At 49.1% G+C, this 26,388-nt stretch overlaps 1 protein-coding gene across 2 annotated transcripts in view; it reads right to left on the bottom strand.

The window, feature by feature from the left end:
• The window catches only part of ABCA1 (ATP binding cassette subfamily A member 1), a 114,742-nt gene that overhangs the window by 27,493 nt on the left and 60,861 nt on the right, over positions 1 to 26,388 (bottom strand). The window contains exons 10-28 of one of the 2 annotated variants that reach the window (XM_070431001.1): positions 24,893 to 25,032; positions 24,437 to 24,553; positions 19,948 to 20,145; positions 19,108 to 19,313; positions 18,348 to 18,524; positions 16,566 to 16,788; positions 14,111 to 14,332; positions 12,899 to 13,103; positions 11,414 to 11,527; positions 9,831 to 10,002; positions 8,702 to 8,833; positions 7,954 to 8,096; positions 7,660 to 7,797; positions 6,567 to 6,787; positions 5,171 to 5,243; positions 4,055 to 4,257; positions 2,933 to 2,981; positions 2,630 to 2,743; positions 1,444 to 1,592 (exon numbers count right to left, since the gene is read on the bottom strand). In XM_070431001.1, the coding sequence (XP_070287102.1) occupies positions 1,444 to 1,592; positions 2,630 to 2,743; positions 2,933 to 2,981; positions 4,055 to 4,257; positions 5,171 to 5,243; positions 6,567 to 6,787; positions 7,660 to 7,797; positions 7,954 to 8,096; positions 8,702 to 8,833; positions 9,831 to 10,002; positions 11,414 to 11,527; positions 12,899 to 13,103; positions 14,111 to 14,332; positions 16,566 to 16,788; positions 18,348 to 18,524; positions 19,108 to 19,313; positions 19,948 to 20,145; positions 24,437 to 24,553; positions 24,893 to 25,032 (2,996 nt within the window). Of the gene's footprint in view, positions 1 to 1,443; positions 1,593 to 2,629; positions 2,744 to 2,932; positions 2,982 to 4,054; positions 4,258 to 5,064; positions 5,144 to 5,170; positions 5,244 to 6,566; positions 6,788 to 7,659; positions 7,798 to 7,953; positions 8,097 to 8,701; positions 8,834 to 9,830; positions 10,003 to 11,413; positions 11,528 to 12,898; positions 13,104 to 14,110; positions 14,333 to 16,565; positions 16,789 to 18,347; positions 18,525 to 19,107; positions 19,314 to 19,947; positions 20,146 to 24,436; positions 24,554 to 24,892; positions 25,033 to 26,388 lie in introns of both variants that reach the window. The other variant, XM_070431000.1, reaches the window with a different exon arrangement.

The raw sequence follows: 26,388 nt of genomic DNA, 5'->3' as shown, positions 1-26,388 counted from the left end.
TGCAAGGCCCATGGCCAGACTCCACCGAGGCACTGTCGGAGGGTTGGAAGCACGGAGCCTGAACATTAAACCTCTTCCCTCCAGGGTATCCCTGGAAGCTGGAAACACAAGGCCAGAGGCTACGGCCACCTGGCAGAGGCGTCAAGCTGAGAGTAAACAGTGGTCATGCGTCGGGGTGGCTCAAAACATTGGGTCCTGCCCTCTGCCCCCTGAAAACCTGGGGAAGACCACGCTGGGCCATGAGCCCAGCTCAGCTCAGAGGAAGGACCGGGAGCCAGAGACCTGAAGCTGTTCTGTCCCTACAAGTGCATCCATGAGAAGTCACTTCCCCCTCTGGCCTCAGTTTTCTCATTTATAATCTGTAGACTGAGATTAGCTCACCCATTCAGACCCATATTGTGACAATAAATTTTAAAAGCCACTCTCCACATTGTCTCCACTGAAAGGGAACAGCAGCTACTGTCTCCCCAACGGCCTCAAAAGTATAATTATATAAATCCTTATTCAACCACCTCAAACTTTACACTCGTACCTTCTCTGAAAATGACTTGTACATAATTATAAGTAAACTCTAAGCTCCTTCTACTTATTCCTGAGAAATTTATCCTTAAAAAGGAACTTAAAGATTCAAATGATACCCGTGGTTTTAATGTTCGGGGGTTTCAATGCTAAAAATTATCACTGAGTGAGTAAATGGAAAAGTACTGTAAAGAGAATTACTTCATTTAATGATCATTCCCACCGTAAGTAGTAGTGTCATTATCACCAATCAATAAACAAGGGCACTGGGTCTCAGAGAGACGGAGAAACTTGCCCGAGTTCACTCAGCAGAACCAGAATTCAAATCCAGGACGGTCTGCTCGATTCATACCCTACATCATCACCCACTCTGTCTGCAGGGGAGGGTCTCTGTAGACGCCTTCTCTGAAGAGCAATCATGTTCCCCTCTAACCAAGTGAGTCAGCAAGCAGGCGCTGCCAGGCAGGCAACAGTGTAAGGAGGCTTCTCTATCAGTAGTTTCCGATTGGTTATCTTTCCTATCAGTTTGCAGTTAAGCATCATTTAGAGAAAAACTAAGTTTCCAATAAATTGATGTGTCAAGTGCATCTGGTCCTTTCATTGCTCAAGTTATGAAAAACTCCATCCTAGTTATGCTCTCCTCTACAATAAATACACACACACAAACACATACAGTAATTACTAATGTGAGGCCCATTCTCAGCACAACAACCATGTCACCGGTACTATTAGTATCCCCATTTTACAGATGAGGAGATTGAGGCACGGAGAACTAACTTGCCAGCAGATACATGAGTGGGGAGAAGCAGCCCTGGGGTGGAAATACAGACAATCTGGCTCCAGCTCCCATCTCACAGCCGTGATGCTCTCCTGCCTTCAGGGGTGAGGAAGCCCAAGTCCTGGGCCTGCAACAGCACTGCTCACCTGAGCAAAGAATCCCTTCCGACTCCGCCTGGCAATCAGCAGCCTCTTCCACAAAAGGGCCACGAACTGCTGCTGAGTGAGTTTCCAGCCCTTCACCTGGTAGGAGCCTTTGCCATCCATCCCGCTGAGCAGGTCTGTTTCTCTGGATTCTGCAAGAAGCCAACATGAAGGTCACCTATCATCTGAAGCACTTGGACGTCACCGTGCTCCTTCCTCCCGCACCTGCAGCCACCATCTTGGAGGTTGAGTTTGGAGGGGAAAGTATCTCAGGAGTGAAGGACTTTCACATCCAAGAAAATGTTAGGACTCCCACGTGTGCAGCCACAGCAGGCTCGGCCTTTTGTTCTCATCTGATGAGAGCAGGAAATGAAGGTGCCGGAGACAGTGAAGAGATGTGTTCACAGGTGAACAGTGTTACAGCCAGTTGTTCAGATGAATCGGGTCATCCTCGATTGCTTACGGAATACTCTATGGAATGGGCCGTGAACACAGGCTGACACCCTTGAGGACACACAATGGCAATCTGTCTCCCATCTATTAGACTTTTGGTAAAAGGTAGACACAGTCAAGTGACCTAAGTACAGACAGTGTCTGAAGTCAGGGAGAACAGGAGAGTCACACACTCGCATGATCAGGGAGAGCCAGACAGGTTTCTGTTCTTAAACATTCCATAGAAATCCTCGTCTTCGACAAATGATTTCCTAACTGTCATCTTACCAGTATCTGCTTGATTTCTTGCCTCCCTTTCTCCATCCCAGTCAAACACACAGGGAGACACACTCACCCAAAAGATCTAAGTCTAGGGCAGGGGTGAGTCTAAAAGCAAACTCACCCTTCTGGGTCTTTCAAAATCATCCACCCATTCAAAGAAGATTTACTCAACAGCTCAACACCCGAGGTGTGCAAGAAACTGGGACTCCACAGAAAAGATTCTAAATGGACTCAGAGGATCGATGGGCATCCTGGGAGGAAGACCCCAGCTCAGGGAAGGCAGTGATGAGGGTGGCTTGCTCCTTCAGGCTGGACGGCATGGGCAACACCGGAAAAGGGAGAGTGGCTTTTCTCATTTCCCCACTTCCCTTGGGACCCTCAGGCATCTACCATCCTGGCCACCAACCCCAGAGAAGAACACACGAGGGAACACGCGAGTTTCAAGATGTGGAACACAGATCTCGCTCACACGGACCTGGGTCTATGTCGGAATCATTGGGATCGACAGCATCGTCCTCAGTGAAGGGGTGAAGGCAGCTCTGCTTGTCCCCGAAGGCCCGCCGGTTGCGTCTTGCCGGCAAAGTGCCATCTGAAGGCAAAGGGGAAGGAACGCCCACATTTTATTTTACTTTTTACAAAATAAACTCTCTGCATCCGTAACGGACTTATACACGAAAGACAGGAATGCCATACAACAATGCAAAGGGAGAGGCCTAGCGCCGGTGAGCTGAGCAGCCTGCAGGAGGCACAGCCCAGTGTGCAGCCCCCGGAGGGTTACCTGAGGTCTCGGCGTCCACTCCACTCTCTTCAGCCACTTTGAGGAATATCTGAAAAATAAGAGAAATTGAGACTATTACAGGCTGCATGTGATGACGGCAGCCACCACTGCTGTGATGATTATATCATCGAATGGTATGCTAGGCCCTAAACACAGGAAGGAGAAGCTTCGTTTATTAATGCCGCTTGGGAGAGAAGCCTTTTTTACCGAAGAACACAGCCTCAGTGGTGGGACTGATTTTCACGTTAAAGCTACGGCCTCAGGACACTGCAGCAGAAGAAATGTGTTCCCCACCGACAGAGAATGAGCCGAGTGGCTTCTTCCAGGCGTATGGCCCCCAGTCTTGGAGTGGGCTAGCGCCGGGAGACATGATCCAGGACAGAACGATCAGGAGACGGTGGGCTTCCCTTCTCCTGAAGTGCTGAGGCAGGGATCCAGACACCACAAGAGACTCTGAACTGGACCAATGACTTCCAAACGGATCTACAGGCCCCTGCCGCAGAAGCACGCAACGGAACCACCGACAGCAAGGCCTTTCCTCCAGAAGTTCCGATTCGAAGCCCTGAGGCTCAGCCTGGGCGTTCTGGTCGTCGATGATATCCCCAGAGGACTCTGCTGCACAGTCAAGCTTGGGGATCCCTGGGCCAGACAACCTTACGTCCCCTCCAGCCCTCAAGGCCTGGGATGTGTGTCCCTAAAGGGAATATGGGCTCTGAAGCCCAAAACCCCTTTTCAAATCCTCGCTCAGCATCCCTGAGCGTCTACTTTCTCATCTCGCTATGTGGGTTAAATGGAGTTGCAATGACTTAAAAAAAAAAAAAAGAAAAAAGAAAAAAGAAACCAAGCTTGGCACTTGGCACAAACAGAGTTTCCATAAATGCCAGCCACCTCCTAGGCATGGCCGTGATGCGGTCACACCAGGAAGCAATCCTAATACTTCTTTCCCACTATCGCCCACTACAACCTTAAAGGGTTCGTGGGGGCTGACACTGCATGGATGCCAATGACCTCAGGACTCTGTGAGCAGTTCCAGGGTAACCTGTTCCCAGTGGAAACGCAGGCTGCGTGTCTGGCCTTCGCACTGTTGGCCCTGCTGTTCTGACGGTCGGGCCCTGAACTTACTTCCTCCAGGGTCGTCTCTGAGATGCCGTAGCTGGAGATGCCCAAGTCCGAGAGCCGGTCATCGATCTCGTGGAAGAGTTCCACAAAGGCTCCCTCTTTGGCAGCTTCGTAGGGCAGCACATAGGTCAGCTCATGCCCGATGTCTTCCACCAGCCGGGCCTCGGCCACGTGCTTCCGGATGAGGTTGGAGATGATGGCGACATCTGTGGGGAGCAAAGCACAAAGACGGCTCAGCCAGCGCAGAGGCCCCACACTGAGGGCCGGCCATTCCCTGCCTTCTCCCTGTGCCTACCCCTCAGAACTCCACTAGCCATGCACCACACCTGTCTCAGATCCCTAAGTCATGCCACATGTTCATCTCTGGCCGCAACTTCCTGGGGGCAAGAACTATGTCTTTGTATCCCCAAAACAAGGTCCATTGTAGGTTCAGTGCATGGGTGGATGGGCAGATGGACAGATGACTCAGCTTGAAAGCCTGGTTTCTATTGCCTACGCTCTAGGATTCTTAGTGGAAAACTCGACTAAACAAACTTGAAAAGATTCTTCACCCTCCCCTAGAAAGATTCTTATATCTATCTCAGTAGAAGCCTAATCAGACAGTCCATGGAAGGAGTCTCCTCCCTGGAGAACGCTGGCGACGAGGACTGGGCAGCGAGGGCCGAGGTACAGGCTTCTGTTGCATCCTCGCTATTGGTGACGCTGGCCTCCCACACACACGTCCGGAGCAAACCCAGCAGGCTATTCCCGTTCTCCTGGGCTCTCAGCCTCCCTAGGTCCTGAGCTCTAGTCCCTCCCTAGTGGCTTGGCCCTGAGCTCCGCATCCCTGGTCTCCAGTGTCCAGCCAGATTCGCCCCCCTAAGGGATCCCCTCACCCCCAATCATCTCAGCTCTCTGGGGCCCTGCCCTGTCAGCTCCCAGACCAAGCTCCAGGCTTCCCAGCAAGCGTGAGGCCAGCCCGCCACCAAGCTGCACCCTCTCCCACAGCCGCCCGGCCCGGCCCAGCAGCAAACCTTGAGTCAGCGCCACCAGCCTCTGCACCTCTCCTCCTCTGCCTCCACTCTGCCCAGCTGGGGGAAGCTCAGGCACCACCTGAATAAGAAACCCCAGAGTCCTTACCGATGGTCAGCGTGTCACTTTCATGGTCGCTGCCCAGGCCAGCATCAGAACTGCTTTGAGAAACACTGTCCTCCTGATGGCAAAGAAGGAGGTGAGAATGGGTCAGGGACCAGGCAAGGCACAGCCACCACCACCTTCGCCGGGGAGGGCTCCGAGAGGCTGTGTGTGTGAGAAGTAGAGCGGAAAGCTTCTCCCGAGAGGCATGCAACGGGGCGGCCAGGCTTCTGGGCCACAGTCCGACGTGTGTGCCGTGGGGATGGCCGCCCTCCTGGAGGTGGGATGTCGGGATGCAGCGCCATCCACAGAACCATGGCCACCAACAGGTGCCGTGAGCAGGCCCTCGGCCGGCTGAGCATGGGAGTTACCTGGCTAGATGTCTAGTCAGTGCTTCTCAAGCTCTCATGTGTGTTTAATCACCAGGGCACTGTGATTAAATGCAGATCCTGAGCCGTCCTGGGGTGGCCCAAGTTTCTGCATTTCTAACGAGCTCCCGAACGTGATCCCAGTGCGGCCGTTTTTCAGACCGCACTTGGGATAACCTGGTGCTAGTGAGAGCCAAGTGGACGGGAGCTCAAGGTTGGGATGTAAAGGTTTTTTTTTTTTTTTTTTTTTTTTTTTTTTTCCGATGCAAAAGCATAAGAGTTTTTATTCGAGCTAGCTCGGCTCCCCCACCTCGCCGACGCAGCGGCAGGAAGCAGAGAGAGACTGGGATGTAAAGGTTTTAGGTGCCACGGGTTTCGGCACATTAATGAATCTCAGGCATGTGCTGTGGCCCAGAGGAAAACGTCCTTGGTCATTGGGTTCTGGTCCCACCTCCATTATTTACCTGCCGGGTGAACTTGAGTAAACTACCAAGTCACTACCAGCCTCCCTTCCCTCATCGTGGACAGTAATTACAGTATCTTATTCCCAGGGTTACTCTGCACTTTGAGATGATGTTTTTTTTTTAAAAATGTGTAAGTAACAGCAAACGCTACAAAGAATTATCATCATCATTTTCTTTTGTGCTCAGAGTCTGCTAGACTGAGTGTCTGGCATGAACTCGGTGCTCAGTAAACAGCTGCTTTGCAGATTGAAAGGTGAGGTCACTGCGATGGCAAGGTCATGACAGGAACAGCAGGACCTCCTTTTCTCCAACATAACAAAGTCCTCTAAGGACCTCCTCCATCACCCAGCCTATGTGCTTCCACAGGAAAACGCAAAAGGGATTCAACAGAGCTCGCACTATGGGAACAGAGGCCTCCCGAGCCTTCCACGTATGCGGGATGATGTGATTCCAAGGGAACCACGGTGCCAACGTGGCGGAGTGGGTAGAGGGAGACAAGCCCTTCTCAGCCAGCAAGTCCCAACTCCCTGACCCCCGCCAGCTCCCACACCAGCAGAGGCGGCAGCTCACCTTTTTCAGGTACGACACGGTGCTGCTGCTGTTTCTGCAGGAGCTGAGGGAGGACTCCACGTCCTTCTTGACCAGGGTCAGGTAGTAGCCGGTTCCCATCTGGTTCTTCAGGAACAGGGAGGAGCCCACGCAGCACAGCTTCCCGTGGGAAATGATGGCGATCCTGTCCCCCAGGATGTCCGCTTCGTCCATGTGGTGTGTGGAGAGGATGATGGTGCGGCCTGCGGCACAAACACAAGGACACGGGACAGGTGAGACCTGTCGATGTGCACTGACTGCAGTGGCTAGAGCTAAAATGTTAGCAGGGGCAAGCATGGGAGAAAGACCTGGCAGCCTGGTGGCCAGGACCACTAAGCTGTGGGCATAGCTACTGCATCCTCATAAAAATAAAAACGAACATTTGGGGGCAACGACCTGCCAGGCAGTGTGCTAGGTGGTCTACATGCATTCTCCTTTAACTTAATCCTCCATGGGGTAGGCTCTACTGTTATCACAGGTAAAGAAACTGAGGCAAGTTAAATGACTTTTCCTAGGCCTCAGGGCCAGCCAGGGCTGGTTCCAAAGCCTGTACTCCTCATTGCAACCATAAGGTGGCAACCTTACGTATCATCTAAATCTAAGCAGACTGCCAATCATGCCCCTGCACGTCCCCCACCCACTCATTTATTCATCTACTCTTTCCACAAACATAAATGTAATGCACCATATTGGGGACAGAGATGAACAAAGACACAGCCTCCGCTCTCAGGGACCTCAGTCAAGAGGGGACATGGTTATATGACACGTGGGTAATTTTTTTACTAGAGATGGTGGTGGGGGCTGTGGGAGCCCAAAGAAGATGCCCTTTATCCCGTTTCCCTTCTTCTTGCAGACCCCTAGGTCATGAAGCATAAACTTTAAGCATCCTATAAACCAGGCCTCCCCCTACACACAGGGGGGCGCACAGCTTTAAGAAAACGAGTTCCGCATTTTCCTTGAGAAGCAATTCTGTGGCTCTAGCAAGAACAGCCATTAGCTATGGCCATCCTTCTCGAGCCTCTTCCTCCCTTCTTCCCTCCCAGCCCACAACACAGGATAAATGCACATCATTTACCTTGTCGGTATTTCAGCAGGAGCTCCCATATTCCCCGGCGGGAGTAAGGATCCACGCCGGCTGTGGGTTCATCCAGAATAACAACCTTGGATCCCCCAACAAAGGCCAAGGCCACAGACAGCTTTCTCTGCATTCCACCTGTAAGCAGGAGAGAGGGAGGGAGGCTGAGGACAGTGAGCCAGGGCAGAAGCGGCAAGAGAAGAATGGAGGCACCCAGATCATCCAGGGACGGGCCAGAGGGGGCGGGGGAGGGAGAAGAGGGGAGAGGGGAGGGAAGGCAGCTCTAGGCCTCACCTGACAGCTGATTGGTTTTGCTTTTCAGTTTGCTGGGTGGCAAACCAACATCCAGGGCCATCTGCTCCATGTCCGCTTTCACAAACTTCTCTGAGAGGCCTTTCAGGCGGGCGTAGAACCAGATGTGCTCTTCCACAGTCAGCCTGGGGACAGAGGGGCAGCTCAGCCCTGGGCCCTGCAGGACGCTCCGGAATGCAGGGCCTCTCTGGAACCCCGCCAACCAACCAAGAAGCTGGCTCTGCATTAACCTGGAGCTGCCCCCTGAACTTCAAAGGACCTCAGACCCTCAGAGAAGGGAGAGCCCCGTGGAGGGCATGAGCATGAGCTGCTCGCTTCACACAAAGGGAAACTGGGGCCCAGAAGGATAAAGTCCTTGGCCCAGGTTACAGAGCCCAGGTCTTTCTCTGCTCCACCACAGGGCTCCCTGGGGGACCTCCTACTTGCTGGTGGGACAACCCAGCATCGGGGAGGGCTGTGGCAGGAGAGAGGACGGGCCCATCGACCCTCCAGAATGACAGCAATGGACAGCACCATTTCCCCAGCCCTCATCCTCTGGCGGGGCTGATGGAACATCTCCCATCCAACAGTTTACCTCCTCCTTTTCCTAAAGTTGAGGGACAACCAGGTCTCCAAGTGTCCAGGCGAGGACGCCACCAAAGAGCATAAAACGCTTAGGTCCTCCCCCGCCCCTGACTCATGACCCCACACATCCAGAGAGGCCCCGCCCTCCTGTGCTGCTGGTACTCACATGTCAAAGAGCACATTGTGCTGGGGGCAGACCCCCAGGTTCTGCCGGATGGTATTCATCTCGGAGCGAATGTCTTTCCCCAGGATGTAGGCGGTGCCCGAGGTGGGAGGGAACAGCCCAGTCAGGATGGACCTGAGGACAGAATGTTCCAGTCCAGGAGTCAGCGTGAAGCCCCACCTCCCCAAAAACGCTCTATACCCGGCTTCAAAGTCAGCACAGAGCAGAGGCATCAAGCCTCCCACCCCCGACTCCTTCCTAATGGACTCTGACACCCCACAAAGCATACAGGCCTTCGCTTTAGTGACTGACTACGAGTGGGCCACGTACTGAAAGTGACCACCTCAGTATGAGCATTTTTTAATGAACTCCTCCAATTTGCACTGGAAACTAGTTTCGGACACGGATTCTGCATGCCTAAGGTCATGTCCACATAAAATGGATGAACAACAAGCAAGTATTCGAGATAAAAATAATTTTGTTTGCGTTAAGTGGTAGGATTTTTGTTCGCCTTTTAAAGATTTTCTGCAGTGTTCGTAACATATTGGTTTTGCATTAAAAAAAAAGATAAAATAGAAAGAGGTCACCCCAATGACATATCCTTTGCAATGGTTGAGGGGCCACACTGGAAGCCGCTCAGGCTAATTCTGGTGTTTCCGTGGCCTTCGCGCCATTTGGAAGATGCCCACTAGAAGGTCCTCGTAGGTCCAGGGAAGACAAGCAGACAGCCAGCTGCCCAGCTGCTTCTCACAGCTGCTTAGAAACAGAGTTCCTGGAAAAGGCTACCTTCCTCCAACACATGTAATCTTTCTTGTCTCACAATTCTGGGCAAAGCAGCTCCAAAAGAGAACCTTTCTCAGAGCTGTGAGAACTTCACGTTCCAAGCACACTGCCGAGAACTGAATGGGAATGGTCAGGAAAAGGCCCCCAGACTGTTGTAGGCTGAATCAATAACATATAGTAAACCCGGCCTTTGGAAAGCACCATCTGATTAGATAGCATTTTTACACTCCTCCTCTCCTCGTGTGTCCTGCCCTTGCCCAGTGACCAACGCAGTGTGCTTAGGGATGAACTTCTAACTGTGCTCAAGGACCGCCCTGGGGCTGATTCTGAGAGAACCACGCCCTCTTACATGGTGGTGGTCTTCCCGGCTCCGTTGTGGCCCAGAAAGGAAGTGATCTGGCCCTCATAGAAATTCAGGGTCAGGCCATCAACAGCCACCTTCATGCCGTCTCGGTAAACCTTCATCAGGTTCTGAATGGACACACCCAACTTCAGGTGGCTGGGCTCTTCCTCCATGCAGACTGTGAGAAGAGAGAACACAGGAACGAATGCAGAAAACAGTGACGCGCGGACTGTGGAGACCAGCAGCTGGGCTTGTACTTTAAGAACTGTCCCCTCTCCATGGCCCCTTCTGGTTTCCCAGGAAGGAGGACAGGCTATAAATACAGGGGTGCACAGAAGTAGGTTAATAATAATACATAAGTAATATAATAGCCAATAAATAAATAATAGTACAAGAATAAACTCTGTTTCACGTACTCACAACTTGTAAACATACTTTTGCCCACCCCTATATTTACTTAGGGCCCATTTGGGCACTGGTGTTGGTGATGGGAACACAATGATACAGGAGGATCAGTGCTGTAGGGGGAAAAGACTTGACAATCAGTTCAAATATAAGATGCTAAAAGCTCTTTAAAAAAACACATTTGAAGTGGCATGACACTTGTGGTGCAGCTATCTTTTGGAATACTACTCAGCAACGAAAAAGAACAATCTGTTGATACACGTCACAACTTGGGTGGATCTCAAGGGAATTATACAGAATAAAAATCCAATCTCAAAAGATTATATATTGTAAGGTTCCATTTATATAACATTATGGAAATAAAATTATAGAAGTGGAGAACAGAATCTTGACTGACAGATGTCACAGAATGGGGAGGAAGGGCTGTGGCTATGAAAGGGTCACAGGAGGGAGCTTGTGGTGAAAAAAACAGCTTTGCATCTCAACTGAAGCAGTAATTACATGAACCTATACAAGTGATAAAACTGCACATAACTTCACACACACACACACACACACACACACAAAGTGCATGTAACACGAGTGCATGAAATCTGAAGGTTTGTGAAATGAACCAATGTCAATTTCATGGTTTTGAGATTATACTATAGTTATGTTAGGTGTCACTATTGGAGAAAACTGGGTGAAAGATACAAGTTTCCTTTTGTAACTTCCCTCCAAGAACCTGAGCAAAGAGCCCAGAAGGCAGAGCCTTTGCTGAACTATAGGCATCACCACCCGCAGGTCAGGACCCAGGAGAGGATTAGGCTCTGGGTAATGAAGGTGAGAACATTAAGAAGCCCAGGCTGAGCCTGTGGCAGCCACATGGTGTCAGCCTACACTGGTTCTACAGCTATCACCATGGTCAGACAGGCAGTGAGAGGACGGTTCCACAATCACAGTTGTATTTATCTCTTCCTTCTACTCATTACGATGGCATGAAAAGTGGAGGGGTGGTGGGGAGGGTGGAGGAGGAGGCTTAGAGTCACTTCCCAAGAAGCCAAGAAAACACGCCTCAGGGGCTCAGATGCTGACTCTCTGACAAGTCAACAGCACTGACACAGACAGCTTGGGAGAACTGGGAAAGGGACCAGGAGTGGCTTTAGACTCTTGCCCCAGCAGTCAGTGGGGGCAGCAGCACTCACTTTCAGATGCGCCCTTCTGGCTGGAACCAGGATGGCTCTTCTCATCACTTTCCTCACCCAACCAGTAGGACTTGGTGCAAGGAAAATACCAGGGCCTGGGGATTCCATACTGGCCTGAAAGCAAAGCACAGGTATGAATCAAGCTCGGCCACATTCCAGCATTCCTGAGATATCCCAACCAGACCCTCTCTCTCCTTGAGCTGCCTTCCTTCCTTGAGCTGCCTTCCTTCGGAGACGGGACAGGCTGAATGGAAGGGGGGAGGGGGAGCTACCATTTGATGAGATCTACTTTGTATGACATAAGTTTGCACCTCTTTGAATCTCCCAACCATCCCATGACACAGCTGTCGTCCCTACTTTAGAGAGGAGGAAACTGAGGGATAATTCCTCTACCCAAGATCACTCAAACAGTAAGTGGAGGACTCAGAATTGAATTCAGATCTGTATGATACAAAACTGCATATCCTATGCAGGAAGTTCAGGTAGGGATAATAAACATTTCACGTATACCTACCCACCTTCCCTTAGGGGAAAATTAGAAGGTGAACCAGAAAGAGTTAAACCTTGCTCTCTCAGAATTTGATCTTACATGAAAATGTACCCAAGGCAGGTCTTGGTCAAGGAGATGTATTAAGGGAAGTAGCGAATAAATTTTTATGAATGCTAATTCGATTAGATCACAAGCCAGGGCTTGGAGCCAATGTATTTGTTAATCACAAGCTGTGCTGAGGAAACAGAGCCTCCACCAGTGGTAATCTGGGGATGCAGATGAGAGAATTGGGTCAGCTCTGGGAGCAATCTCCTGGGCCAGCTGACCCAGGGTAACCCAACTGGGTTCACCTCCAAGCACTGACACTTACCAGCTGTGTGGCTACAGGCAATTATTTCACTTCTCTGAGTCACAGTTTTATCATTTGCAAACACTTGAGTATTTTAATAGAACCAAAGTATATAAAACACTTTGGACAGTGCCTGGCACAGAGAGCTCAAGAAATAGGGCTAGCCGGCCAGCATGGCTCAGTGGTTGAGCATCGACCTATGAACCAGGAGGACATGGTTTGATTCCCGGTCAGGGCACATGCCCAAGTTGCAGGCTCAATCCCCAGTGTGTGTGTGTGTGTGTGTAGGGGGGGGGGGGGGGGGGGGGGGGCAGCAGGGGGGGGGGGCGCGAGTGCAGGAGGCAGTCAATCAATGATCTCTCTCATCATTGATGTTTCTCTCTCTCTCTCTCTCTCCCTTCCTCTCTGAAATCAGTAAACATATAATTTAAAAAAAAGAAAAAGGGCTTTATCGGTAGTAAGAGTTGTACTTTTAACATCAGCTGCTTCTCCTTGGTCTGTGTGTTTGCCATAGGTCTAAAGCCGTAGCCACTTTCCAGGGAGCCCCTGGCCCTGCAGAAGTCCCAGCAACAACGGAGACAAGCTCTGTACCTACAAGTCACATTTCCCTAGCAGATGGCTAAAGCAGGGCAGAAACTTGGTGTACCTGGGAAGACAGCCTCGATGTACCACGTCATCACCCCATAGAGGAAGGCGTCAAACAGCATCATAGAGACCGAGGTGGTGAGGTTGAAACCATCTTCCTCCACGGGGCTCTCGAAGAGGTTGTCCCACTGCACCCCAATGCCCTGCTCCTCGAAAAGGGCAAAGTACTCACAGCCAAACCCAAAAGCCACGGGGGAGAGCAGGCTCTGAGAGAAAGAGGCGAAAGTCACTTATCCATCTCCTGTCTCTTTTTCCTAACACTTCCAATGTAAATTTCACCTGGAGACATCTGAATGTGCAAAATGGATCAATTACAAGACATGGAAATAGTCATCTACAGGGTCCCTCTGGGGGAGTGGGCTCCTTGGCAGCATATAAAATGATTCTATTTATAGCCACTCATTATGCGCACACATTTCGGAAACGCGATATGATGAAGTGTAAAACTTTTAGAATTTTATGCTCCCAAAGATGCCCCAAGGGCTCAACATTCCTGCGCCCCACACATACACTCATACATCATCAAGATCCTCCTGAGCCCTCTGCTCAGCAGTGATGGCTCCTGTCAGAGCAGCCTGCCTGGGGCCCCTGATATTTAAGGGTCCAAACCGAGGCACCCGGAGGTGACTTTTGGAAGTGATCCAGGGGAGAGCTGGCAACTCACCCCTACATGGGCTTACACACCTTTGAAGGCCCCTCCTCCCGTGGACAAGGGAGGGGAGTGTTGAGGGCAGGGGTCGGGGGGAGATGGGGCACCTGCTCCTCAGTTTTTTCAGTTCAGAAAACGTTACTCAAGTGAAACCCATGCTGGACACAAGGAGTACAGAGTCAAGAAGGAGCCACCTGTGACCTCAAGAGGTTTCAGTTCTATCTGTAGCTGTGACTGATGGTGAGCTCATGTGGGGGTGGAGACAAAAGGTGAAAATGGCATCTACTGTCTAAAAGGGCCCCCCAATGCCATTCACCCACAGCTGATGGATGGTACAGCCTGGCTCTGAAAAATTCCATCTGATTCAATTCGACCATTCGATTCACTGAGAGGACTAACGGTAAACAATTTCATGAGACAGCCCCTGCCTTCAAGCAGTTTAGAATCTAGCTCTGAGCTTCACAGCCCATCCCATTGGAGACTCTCTCAGCCTGGACTGCAGCAGAGGTGAAGCCCAGGGGCGGCTGGGACAGCGGGGACTACAGAGAGGCCAGGGTCGCTCACCGCGAAGATCTTGAGCGTGAAGCCCACGTAGTCCTGCCAGGCCACACACAGGACGTAGGGCAGGTACAGCATGAAGTAGATGATGCCCCCGCAGGCTGCCGCCAGGTTGGCCCGGGAGAAGAGCGTGCTGATGAGGAAGCACTGCAGGATGGTCACCACGGCGAACACGGACAGAAAGACAAACACCACGCTGGGGTCGCTGTAGGGCAGCAGGTTTCCCAACTGGAAAGGAAGAGACCCAATAAACGTGCTGCCTCTTCAACCAGCAAGCACATCCTCGCATGATCTGCGGGACGAAGCAGGGCTCATTCCTTCTCCTCTTAGAGACGACACTGAGGAACGGTGCTGTTTGTTTTTCTGATAAAGAAACCAAAGCCTAGAGAAAGGAAATGACTAACCCAGGACCACACAGCAAAATAGCGGTAAGTCAGGACCAGAACAGAGTCCAGGGTTGACACTCATCAAGGTTTATCTCAACAATTTTGTTCTTTGTTTCTCAAAGCAATCTGACCTGGCTTTTTCTTTTAAATGACTATGACTACTGGTGCCAAGAGAGTTGAGCCCTAGCCGGTTTAGCTCAGTGGATAGAACATCGGCCTGTGGACTCAAGGGTCCCAGGTTCGATTCTGGCCAAGGGCACATACCCGGGTTGCGGGCTTGATCCCCAGTAGGGGGCATGCAGGAGGCAGCCAATCAATGATTCTCTCATATCATTGATGTTTCTATCTCTCTCTCCCTCTTCCTTCCTCTCTGAAATCAATAAAGAAATATAAAAAAAAAAAAGAGAGTTGTGAGAGAGACAGCAACCCACACGACTTCCCCCTCCAACAGCCAAGGAAAATGGCCAGGCAATCGTAACATCCCCCTTGACAACCGGCCATGGATCCCACACTCCCGTCACCTGAACTCGGTGGACCTTTACGTTTATCTGCAGGAGTTGGGTGTATCTGAGCAGGACCTGCCAGCATGCAGTAGTCCCAGAGTAGCTCCCATGCACCTGCTATAGGACTCCCACACCCACCACAGAGCTCCGTCCCTCACAGTCAGGCACCAGAGCATGAGAGGGGTTTGCTTTCAGCAAGAACTGCTCTGCCACAGGGTCAGATGACCTCAGTGAAGTCCGTAACCCTCCTTGGTCTCATTTCCTTGTACGTTAGTGGGTTATTTAGTGAGGATATACTAAGACGGCACCAGTGATAAGATTTTAACAGTGCTGGGCAATCAGTAAGTGCGCATTTGTAATGAACAGTAACTAGTATGACGCTAAATGTTAGTTCCTAGGCCACTGCACTCCTCCCTCTTTAAAAACATTTATTAATAGATGGGTCCTTAACAGAAATGATTGTGGAGAAAGAAAACTGGCCTACAAACTTACTAATGTATGTGGTGGACAGAGAACTGTGCCTACAGTCCCCTTCGGGGGGGACCTGTCTGGCTGTCAGCAAACAGCCTCCAGGCACCAAATTCTCTGGGTCTGTTACCACTGCAGAGAGCACCTGGCCCTGGGGAACACACTCGTTCAAGGACTGGCTGAGGGGCCTGGGGCAGGGGATGCCAGGGAGGGAGGCCTTGGGGAACCTAAAGAGCTGGACATTTCAGCTCCATGAGGGACAACTCTGACAAGCATATAGGCTCCCAGTGCCCATGGGGTTGCCTTGCATTGCCTTTCAGTTGCTCCCTTTGCCCAGTCCTGCATCCTCCCCAGAGACATTGATCCCTAATAAATATTCATATGCCAAGCTGTTCCAACCTCTGCTTCCAGGAAACCTAACCTGTAACCATGTGTCCTTCTGACTACAGTTTCTAGATCAGCGGTTCTCAACCTGTGGGTCGCGACCCCTTTGGGGGTCAAACAACCCTTTCTTTCACAGGGGTCGCCTAAGACCATCGGAAAACACATATATAATTACATATTGCTTTTGTGATTAATCACTATGCTTTAATTATGCTCAATTTGTAACAATGAAAATACATCCTACATATCAGATATTTACATGACGATTCATAACAGTAGTAAAATTACAGTTATGAAGTAGCAACGAAAATCATTTTATGGTTGGGGGTCACCACAACATGAGGAACTGTATTAAAGGGTCGCGGCATTAGGAAGGTTGAGAACCACTGCTCTAGATATTCCAGGAAGCACCGCCCAATATGAGTAAGGCAATGACCAGCTTTCAGATGCTGCCATGAACCTCTGCCCACAGACAGCATGGCACACGGTAAGTGTGTGCTTACCTGGGAAGCAAGCACCCTGAGCTGTAATCCTGCTTAGCTGCTACCCAGCGAGGTTGACCTTGGGAAAGTCCTTGTCCCTGCCGGGGCCCTACTTTTCCCAACTTTAAATTGGGGGCATTGCAGGAGATGGCATGTCTGACCCCTTCCCTCCCAAAGAATATTTGCTTTTCTCCCCCTCACGCAGCCCATGCTGGGAGGAGCCAGGGGGCAGCCTTACTTTCAGGATGACCACCAGCAGGCTGGCGCTCACGAGCAGAGGGATGAGGCTGCTGATGAACCAGCTGAACCAGAGGATGCCATTATCCAGGCCCATGATACGCATGGTCTCCTTCAGCCGCGCCTCCTTCTCGTACACGATGCCCTTGATGATCACAGCCACCGAGTAGATCCAGGCCAGTGTCATGAAGAGAGGCATGGACCGGCTCATCACCCGCAGGAAGCTGAGGCCCCAGGAAAGGGAGGGGGGAGAATTAAAGACAAGTGTGAGCCACACTTATGGGCCAATGCTTCCAGGCCTGCATGCAAGGGAAAGCACCACGACTGAGCCAAAGATGGCAGGCCCTCTGCACCCGGACACACAGAGAGCTCATGGCATGAGCAGTGCAATGTAGCGATAAAAATCAGACCAACAACGTATTGCCAAAATAAACTTCTCTGGGGGCCTGCTTTAGTAACTAGGCAACTCTGGGATGTCATTAAGCTAAATGTGGGTGATTTTAAATGACTAAAACAAAACAAAAGAAAAAACCCCCAAACTCATTCTCTCATGAAAGTTCAACATCTCCAAGGTCATCTCGTCGCACTACTGACTTGCCTTGCACAACCAATATGACAGATGGTGCAGAAACACTCATCAGGCAGCTCTTGTCAGGGATATTTCCAAATGGGAACAGGAAATGCAGTGAAGCAAATGGGACACAGAATCTGGTTCCTGAAAATCGAGGTCCAAGGCCCAGCTTTACCCCTTCTGCACGCACTGCTGCGAGCCAACAGCAAGGCTCTTACTGCCTCGACTCGCAGCATCCTCATCGTAAGACATCCTTTCTAGAGTGAATCTGGGCTGAGGGGCTCTTTGGGAAAGTCTTCCTTCGGAAAGTTCTGGCTCATCTTTCAGGAAATAAGAAGCAAGATAGTTCTGGGTGACATGGCAAAGCTTGAGTGAGCCACACAAGGAGAGACAATTGCCCAGTGCAAAGCAGAGAGCAAACACAGGGAGAGGCACTCTGATCTCTACACACACACACACACACACACACACACACACACACACACACACACCAGCAGCTAAAGAGCGCAGACACTTTCCAGTTGGGAAGAGGCATCACCTATTTCAGATGCCGGAGGTGACTATACTTCTCCCCATGCTCTCTCACAAGAAAGCATTAGATCCAAAGGCCCAGCTCTCACCATGAGAAATTGGCAGCACAGTAACTAAGCACTAAAACATTATCTTAAAAGTCTAAGATAAAAAGGCCTTGTTCAATTTTATTTGGGTTGTTTCAAAATGTGGTTTACCAGTTACGGAGAGGAAGTACATATGTTTGCACACAGTGAGCTTTTCTAGGTCTGGAACGCTGTCCCTGTGTTTGGGGAATGTGTGTATGTGTTTGACATGACATTCTAAACGTGCAGATTGGGAACTTTTAGAGATATGTTACTTAGTTACTTGACTGACTTTTGTGCAGGAAAGAGGTTCAAAAGAGTAAAGTGTAAAAAAAAAGTCCTGGTAATTGTGGACGAGAAGGGAAGGAGGATCAACAGTGTGTGCACATGTCCGTGTCTCTGATGTGACTCAAAACTGTCAACTACCTACATCTGGTATCTCATTTCCTGAGATCTTCACAGAATTTCACAAACAACTTATGACCAGTATCAACACCCACATAAAATAAATAAAATCAAAGCGCTCTGTCTCCTCCCGGGGTGTGTGCGTGTCTACACGCCACCTGGGGACAGTGTCAGCTCGCTAAATAAAGAAGGTGGCTTCCTGGTGACTTACATGTCATCGACGTAACAGGGGTAGGGCATCTGCTGCACGTAGACCCCAGTTTTCTTCTCGGTGCCAGTCAGCACCCGGATGATCGCCTGTTCCACCACATCCTGCAGGTAGGCGAAGCCCCCCCAGACGTACCGCATGTCCTCAAAGGGGTCCGCCCGAGGACCAGGGTCCCAGTACCTGAAACCGAGACACAGGCGATCAAACATTTCACAGAACCACACAATAAAAACCCAATCACCCGCAATCCCATCACCGCTCCCAGCCACTGTTTTTATGTTTGTATCTTACCTTCTGGTGTCAGTTGACATGTACACATATTTTTAAATAGATACCAGAAAGAACATACCACTTAGCTTGTTTCCCCCTCCACTGAATACCTAACATGGCATCTCGTAGACATACCACAATTGACCTGACCACTCCCTTCCATATTGATTATTTGCCCCTTTTTGTAAAAAAGGATAATGCTAACATGGGGAACCCAGAGTCTTTTTTTTCTCCTTTTTTTCCCTGTTGATTTAATTCCTTGGGATTAATTCCCTTGATTGAGAATGCTAAATCAAAAGATAATAATATTTTCTAAAAAAAGGTAATATTACCTTTGAAATAACTGTCTCCATCCAGAAATGTGGCCACTGCACCAAAATTATGCCACTCGTTTAAGTTTCTAACAAATTAGTCAATAAAAGTAAGAACCCCTAGTTATCTTAGCTGCTCTTGACTTCCCCAGGGCTGGCTGGTGTGATGGGACTCAACTCACCCATCTTTGATCTTATTCGTCCTCTCCACATTGTCAATGTCCATGCGGATCTTGTACTTGACGTGATGGGGCAACTCGACACTGTCGGGGGGAATCCCGGTGAACACGATTCCAGCCCAGAACTTCCTCTCATCCAGCAGCTCCATGGACTTGTTGATGAGCCAAACCTCTGTTGCGATCGGTTCCACCTTGTTCAGGTTGACACACTGAAGGAAGAACAGCTGTCATGAGAAGTCTGGTGGCCAGAAAAGCAAGCAGTGGCCCAGGCAGACCTGACCCTGAGAGCAAAAGGCTGTGTGGCTTTTCTATCCTCACTCTACAAATCTCCCCTCGGGTCATTTTCCAATATGCAACTGAAAATGGGTCATATTTCTTAACTGAAATTTAGAGATAAGTTACTTAACTGACTTTTGTGTGGGCAAGAGGTTCAAACAATGACCATGCCTCCTTTTCCTCTCTGTTTTCTTAGCAATTTTGAGTCATTAAACAACTAACCAAATAAATAAACGTGTCCCTCTTAAGTGACATCATTTTTAAGAGACTACATTTTTAGAAATGTAATCTGTCTGATTAGATTTCAGATAAATTTCATAGAAACACTCTTAGGTCAGACAGAAAAAATGCTCGCGTTAGACTTGTTTATTTACGTATTTGATCATTCAGCTGACATTTACTGAGTGCCTTTTGTACACCAAGTCCTATGTTAGGTTTGAGGACACTACTGTAAATAAGCCTGTACATTATTCCGAAACATCCCTCCAATCTGACTGACTGCACCATCTCAGAGGGGGAAAACCACGGCATGGCCTTTTCTAAATGCTCCACAGGACAGAGCCTCACCTCCATGAAGCGACCTATGGTCTGGACCGCACTGTTGGTCTCATTGAAAGCCTCTCTCCAGGTGTACACGGAGCCGTTCTCTGACTGCACGTCCTCTGGGTACTTGGCCAGAAACGCCACGATATCTTCGGCTGTCCAGTCTAAGCCGGCCAAGCGCTGTTTCCAGAAGTGGTCATTGCCCCTGCTGTTCAGGAGTGTCTGCCATTTCAATGGGAAATCACAAGCAGCAAACATTACAAAACCCTTCGCGTACGTGGTCTCCTTCATTTATCTTCACAGCAAACTGCGAGTTAAATAACAGTGTCCCCGTTTTAAAGATGAGGATGTTGGGGTTGAGCAATAAATGAATATGATTTTAACCAGGACTGAGTCACAATGCTAATAGCCATGGAGCTGAGACTCAAAGCCAGACCAGTGCGAATGCGGAGTCCCTATGTTTTCCACTGTACCGAACAACCTAGCTTAGCAGTAAGTAACTACAGCAACAACAGTAATCACCCTTACTCTGCACAGTTACTATATTGAATTATTTATCTGCTTTACCTCACGCAACTCCATGATGAAGGTACCTTTAATAGCTTCCATTTTACAGATGGGAAAACCTACATTCAGAGCCGTCAAGTCCCTAACATAAGGTCCTTAATAAGTAGCAAAGTTTAGCAAAGTCAGAATACGAAACACGGGCTCTCTGATTCTACTGCACCTTCCCACTACATTGAATTACTTTCCTCTCTTGAGACCGTATCTGATGACTCCTCATATAGGCCACATCTCTAGTCTGAATGAAGACAAACACACTTTTGGCTGTTTAGTTTGGGAAAATAATACCGTTATTAAACCAAGTAAAATAGGATCTTTCCCAACTGCAAGACACATGGGTCATGATGCAAAGGAGGCCTATCTTCCATTTCTTGCTCTCTAGCTGGTTGGCCCTCAATGTGGAAAAACAGTAAACCTAATTTGGTGCTCAACTGACAGCTCCTTTCTTACTTTAAAAAAAAATACATTTTTATTGATTTCAGAGAAGAAAGAAGAGGGAAAGAGAGATTGAAACATCAATGATGAGAGAGAATCACTGATTAGCTGCCTCGGCACACCTCCTACTGGGGATCAAGCCCGCAACCCAAGCATGTGCCTTGACAGGGAATCGAACCATGATCTCCTGGTTCATAGGTCGATGCTCAACCACTGAACCACACCAGCTGGGGATGGCTACTTCCTAAATGAGTCTCATTTCCACTAACATGAGCTGTTTTCCCCACGTGGCTTCATATTTACTATTTTAATGGAAGCATAATGATTTCATAGATTATATTTACTATAATTTCACTGACTGTTTTCATGCTGCTAAGCGTTTAGCCTATTTCTAATTTCCCACAATAACAATTATTATAGCAATAACATTTTCTGTCCTACAATGACTTCTTCTTTTTAAAATTATGTCTATAGGATATATCCCTGAGGGTGTGTGGAATGGAGGTACACAGGGTAGCACATTTTTTATGGTTCTCACAATTTTCATCCCAAATTGCTTTCCAATAGAGAATAACAATTTATACTGTCATCAGTAATATATGTATTTTTGTTAAAATAAATAGATGCAAAATTGTACCTCACAAATTGTGAAACAACTTTATTCGGAGACTTGAACTGAACGAATGAGGGCTGAGTGAAGACATGTGGTGTCTGGGGTGAGACCTGCCCTGCCCAGTGTGGATTTTGAACAGGACTGCCAAGGAAGCAAGACTAGAGAGATGAGCCCAGTGCAATCCCTGGCCACATGGCCATTTTAGGGTACATGAGGGGGCCAGGAGACCTAATTTCACCCTGGGGAGTGGTAGCCAGGGAGAAAGCAGGGTCTTGAGATGAAGGTGCCAAAAAGCAGCTAAAAAGGAGAACGGTTTAGTATCGGTAGGGCCCCTGATGCAACAGAGAAGTGATTCTGGATCGGTGGGGTAATGCAATGGGTGTATTCAGAGCCATAGACAGCAGAGAGATAAGAGCTATCACAGAGCAGAATGGTGGTTGCCAGGGGCTGGGGTGGGGGAGATGGGGAGATCAAAGCGTACAAAGTTCCAGCTATGCAATCTGAGTTCAAAGGTACACCCTATACCAGTGATGGCGAACCTTTTGAGCTCGGGCGTGTCAGCATTTTGAAAAACCCTAACTTAACTCTGGTGCCGTGTTACATATAGAAATTTTTTTATATTTGCAACCATAGTAAAACAAAGACTTATGTTTTTGATATTTATTTTATATATTTAAATGCCATTTAACAAAGAAAAATCAACCAAAAAAATGAGTTCACGTGTCACCTCTGACACGCGTGTCATAGGTTCGCCATCACTGCCCTATACCAACCATACATACCCTCGACTTGAAATTTGCTAAGCAATCACTACATGAGATGATGCATATGCTACCGATTGTGGTGATCATTTTACAATGTAAATGTATATCAAAACATCAAGTTGTTCACTTTATATATAATTTTTGCTTGTCAATACACCTCAATAAAAGCTGAAAGAAAGAAGGGAGGACAGGAAGGAGGGAAAGAGAGAAAGGGGAGAGAGACAGAGAGAAAGAGGGAAACAGAGCAAAAGAAGGAAAAGAACTACGCCAACAACAGCAGAGACCTCAGGCACTGCCTGATGTGCCAGACTCCATGAGGCTGTAGGGGTTACAGAGTAGGAGAAGCCCAAGCTTGCAGTGTGAAACAAACATTCCTTCCTAGAGAAAGGAAAGTCCGAGGAGGCTCCTTCAATTTCCACCCACAGGCTGATCAGTCCCTAGTCAGTTTCCAGCCTAACCACCCCTGCTCTCCCGGCCCCAATATCTGTCAGCCTAATGGACAGCCTCCCCATCCACCAGCCAGAAGTCAAAAATCCTCTCCACGCCTGTCTGTCCTTCACCCTCTCCATTCAAGCAGCCTCAGGCTTCACCTCCTGCTGGCCCTGGTCACCCACTTGGCTGGCCTCCATCCTGGTCTCTGCCGCCATCGTCCCCCTCTTTAATCCACTTGTCACATCAGAGTACGACATCTACAACTCCTCTTGCTTCAAGCCCTGTCATGGTCCCTGGAGCTAAAGTCACGGTCCTTCAAAACACAGGCCATGCCTTCTCCCCAGCCACAGCTCCCACATCCCTCCTGCACATCCTGGGGCCTCCCACAGGATCCCTAATGAATGCCACAGTGACGTGTACAAGGCTTTGTCCCAAAGAACTGGGAGCCTGGGAGCTGCTGGAACATCCAGAACAAACTCTCCATTTAAGAGCAGGGAAAGAAGCATCTACCTGCCTCCAGACGCAAACTCACGGAATCCCTTCCCACTTGTGGAATCCTCCGAGACTCAAGAGGAGAGAAATCCAACAGGGAGAAGTGCAGGTTCCAAGGGGGGGACCAGGAAGGGAACCAGGGAGAAGAGGCCTGGGATCACACGAGGTCCAGTCACGGTGCCTGGCTGGGCCAAGGAACCCCTTCACAGAGAAGAGACTGGAGCCCAACTAGGAACCATACTTGAAGGGTGTGCGTTGTGACTATTATGAGTCAGGAATTATTCAGTAAACCCATAAAAACTGTTGTTCATGTTTTTCTCACTAAAGTCCCTTGGTTTTGGAAAGGCCCCAAGTTAAGAATTCAGCATAGATAACAAGACCAGCACAACAAAGATGACTCTAGCTTTGCCATTAGGAGAAGGCCCCCTGGGAAATGAACCTCCCAGGGCATCTGGGGACAGTCCTATGCCTGAGATAGGTATCAGCTCTCAAACCCAGCTGCCTCTCTGATCAATGAGGTGTCAAGACAAGAAACCTGGCAAAATCCATCCCTGCTTCTTAATGGCAGCAGACACGAAAGGAAGCGCCTCCAGTCCGTGGAGATAGAAAACAGCCTGATGATCCTGGCTCAGCCCAAGGCAGGGATGATGTGATTAAATGGCACTCGGGCTCGGGCGGAGGAGACATTCTGTTCTTGCTCAGACTCCTCTGCTTTTGAATCCAATTGTCTCCAGAGCACTAATCCCTTTCAAGTGAGGCGGAAGCACTGAGTGCAATTAGCCTCCATGCCGTAATGGTGGCTCCTGGGAGCAGGTCTCTGGCACCTGTCTATGGGTCAGAGTAGCCCTTTGCTCCCACACCCATGTCCAAGTTCCACCAGGACACAGGAAGGCGAAGCTGGCTCTAGAGCCAGAAATGAAAACAGCCAGGGTCCTGCAATCACCAAACGCTCGCTCCAAACACCAGCCCTCAGTTTCTTAGAAAACTGATGTTTGAGCGCCAGACACATGGATGCTGATGTGCAAGAAACAGGGTTACCTGTGCTCATCACCTGCAGCTCTACAAAGGTGACAGCCCTGTGGCTTGAGCTCAGCTCAATACGTCTACACAAGTTAAAGGTAAAGAATTCTCATCTAAGCCACTTCTGGGTAAGTGACCAGAAACTCGCCTCTCTAGCATCAAGCAGGCACACGGTCATCAGAAGGACACTCACCCGGACAAGGTCCATTTCTGGGCTGCTCTCCATGAAGGTCCAGATCTTGGGGCTAAGCTCTTCCCACATGCCTTTTATGTCATGAAACACAGCCAGTTCCTGGAAGGTCTTATTCACCTGGAGTGAGGAGGGGAGCCAGGGAGAGGCGGAAGAAAAGAGGAGAGGCAGAGACATGAGAAATGCAGCTGCTCCCTGAAAAGATGCTCATCCCAGCACCCTCTCTCAGTCCTCTCTCAGCCCTTCCCATCCCCGGGAAGTATCTGCCGGCAGCACCGATTCAAATACCCAAGGCTGGAGAGCCGGACCTCAGCAGTCAGCTCCGGCCTGGGTCAGACCTGAGGTTCTCACTCTTTGGAAATCCCAGAAGAGCCAGGATTTGCTCAATATACTCCATCTGGAACCACCTGCGATTCTAGCAGGATTCTGGAGAGAAAATCCTGGGCCTGGGCAGCTTACCTCAGCCATCACCTGCCTCGTGGCTGGAGTGTCAGGTGTATACAGGATCTTCCCAACAAGCAGAGGCTTGAGAGCTTTCCATATGATGCGGGAGAGCGGACTGGACTCCAAACTCTTCATCAGATCATTGCAATAAGGACCTGTGACGATGAAAGGCAGATGTTCACATGCGTGCTCACAGACCTGTGGGAACTAGCAGGGTTTTGGAGCCAGTGAGACAGTCCCAGGTTCAAATCCCTGCTCTACCACTTAATAGCTACATAATAAATAACAGCCAGCCTGAGCCTCAGTTTGCTCCCCTGTAAAAAGAAAGTTCATTACAGCTGTCTGGAGAGCCCTTAGAACAATGCTTGATAAATAATCAGAGTTTCTTATAACACTGATTATGGAACACTCATAATGGAGATGGATCTAGAAAATGTTTTTACTGTGCACAACAAGCCTGCATACCTCTAGATTCATACCCTCATGCTGATCCTCACTAATTTGTTTTCATTGAAAACACAGGGCTGAACTCAGAATTTAGTTTTCACGCAAAAAAAATCAAACAATTCCCATGGTGTGGGGGAGGGGGGGGGATAAGAGGACATATGTAATACTTTCAACAATATTTATTAAAAATAAATAAAAAACAATTCCCCTTCATTAAAAGGTCTCATCACAAATATAAGTAACCAATGTAAAAAAAAAATCCTACACTGAGAAATCTGAAGTTAAACCAGATACTAGGGTTTGATTTTCCAGAAGGATTCCTAATTATTTCTTTTTTAAATTTCATTCCAGGTTCTTTTAGATACCAAGTATCCTCTCAGTGGTTCTCAATCTTCCTAATGCAGCGACCCTTTAATACAGTTCCTCATGTTGTGGTGACCCCCAACCATAAAAATTATTTTCGTTGCTACTTCATAACTGTAATTTTGCTACTGTTATGAATCCTAATGTAAATATCTGATATGCAGGATGTATTTTCAGGGGTCGCGACCCACAGGTTGAGAACCGCTGCTACATGCTGCAAAGACAATATAATTTTTTTTAAAGAGGATCTGCTCACAAGTCCACCTGTTGGGAAAATGAAGGTTCCCTTGGTTGACTTGCAAAGCGAGGAGCAGAGGGGATGGCGTTTCAGAAAACTGCCTGTAACGCCATCCCCTCCGGCTTGCAAAGCTACTGCGCTGTCTGAGGGCTTTACTCCAGCGGTAAGGAGAGGTTCTTGGGTTACAGTCATGCACAAAAAGCTGCCTCACTCGCTGTCTGAAAGACACACCTGCGGTTGGAAATGGAGAAAGGCTCGCTTGCATCAAGTTTTCAAGGGAAAGGATGCCATTGTTTAAAACTGTAACACTGGCTCCTCGCTGCCATCCAAACTGCCCGGGTGTGAGCAGCAGATATGGAGTTACAAGGTTCTTTAACACCGCATCGCAGCTAAGACCCAAAACAAACACCTGATCAAATGCCCGGGCCTGATGGGAGACACACGCCTTCACTGACAGGTATTT

Source organism: Myotis yumanensis, unplaced genomic scaffold (genome assembly GCF_028538775.1).
Source record: "Myotis yumanensis isolate MYYU_CA2020_CCGP unplaced genomic scaffold, mMyoYum1.0.hap1 SCAF_12, whole genome shotgun sequence".
In the NCBI taxonomy this organism is placed as follows: Eukaryota; Metazoa; Chordata; class Mammalia; order Chiroptera; family Vespertilionidae; genus Myotis; species Myotis yumanensis.
The sequence above is the reverse complement of the archived record's forward strand: the minus strand, read 5'-3'. Positions and strand labels throughout refer to the sequence as shown.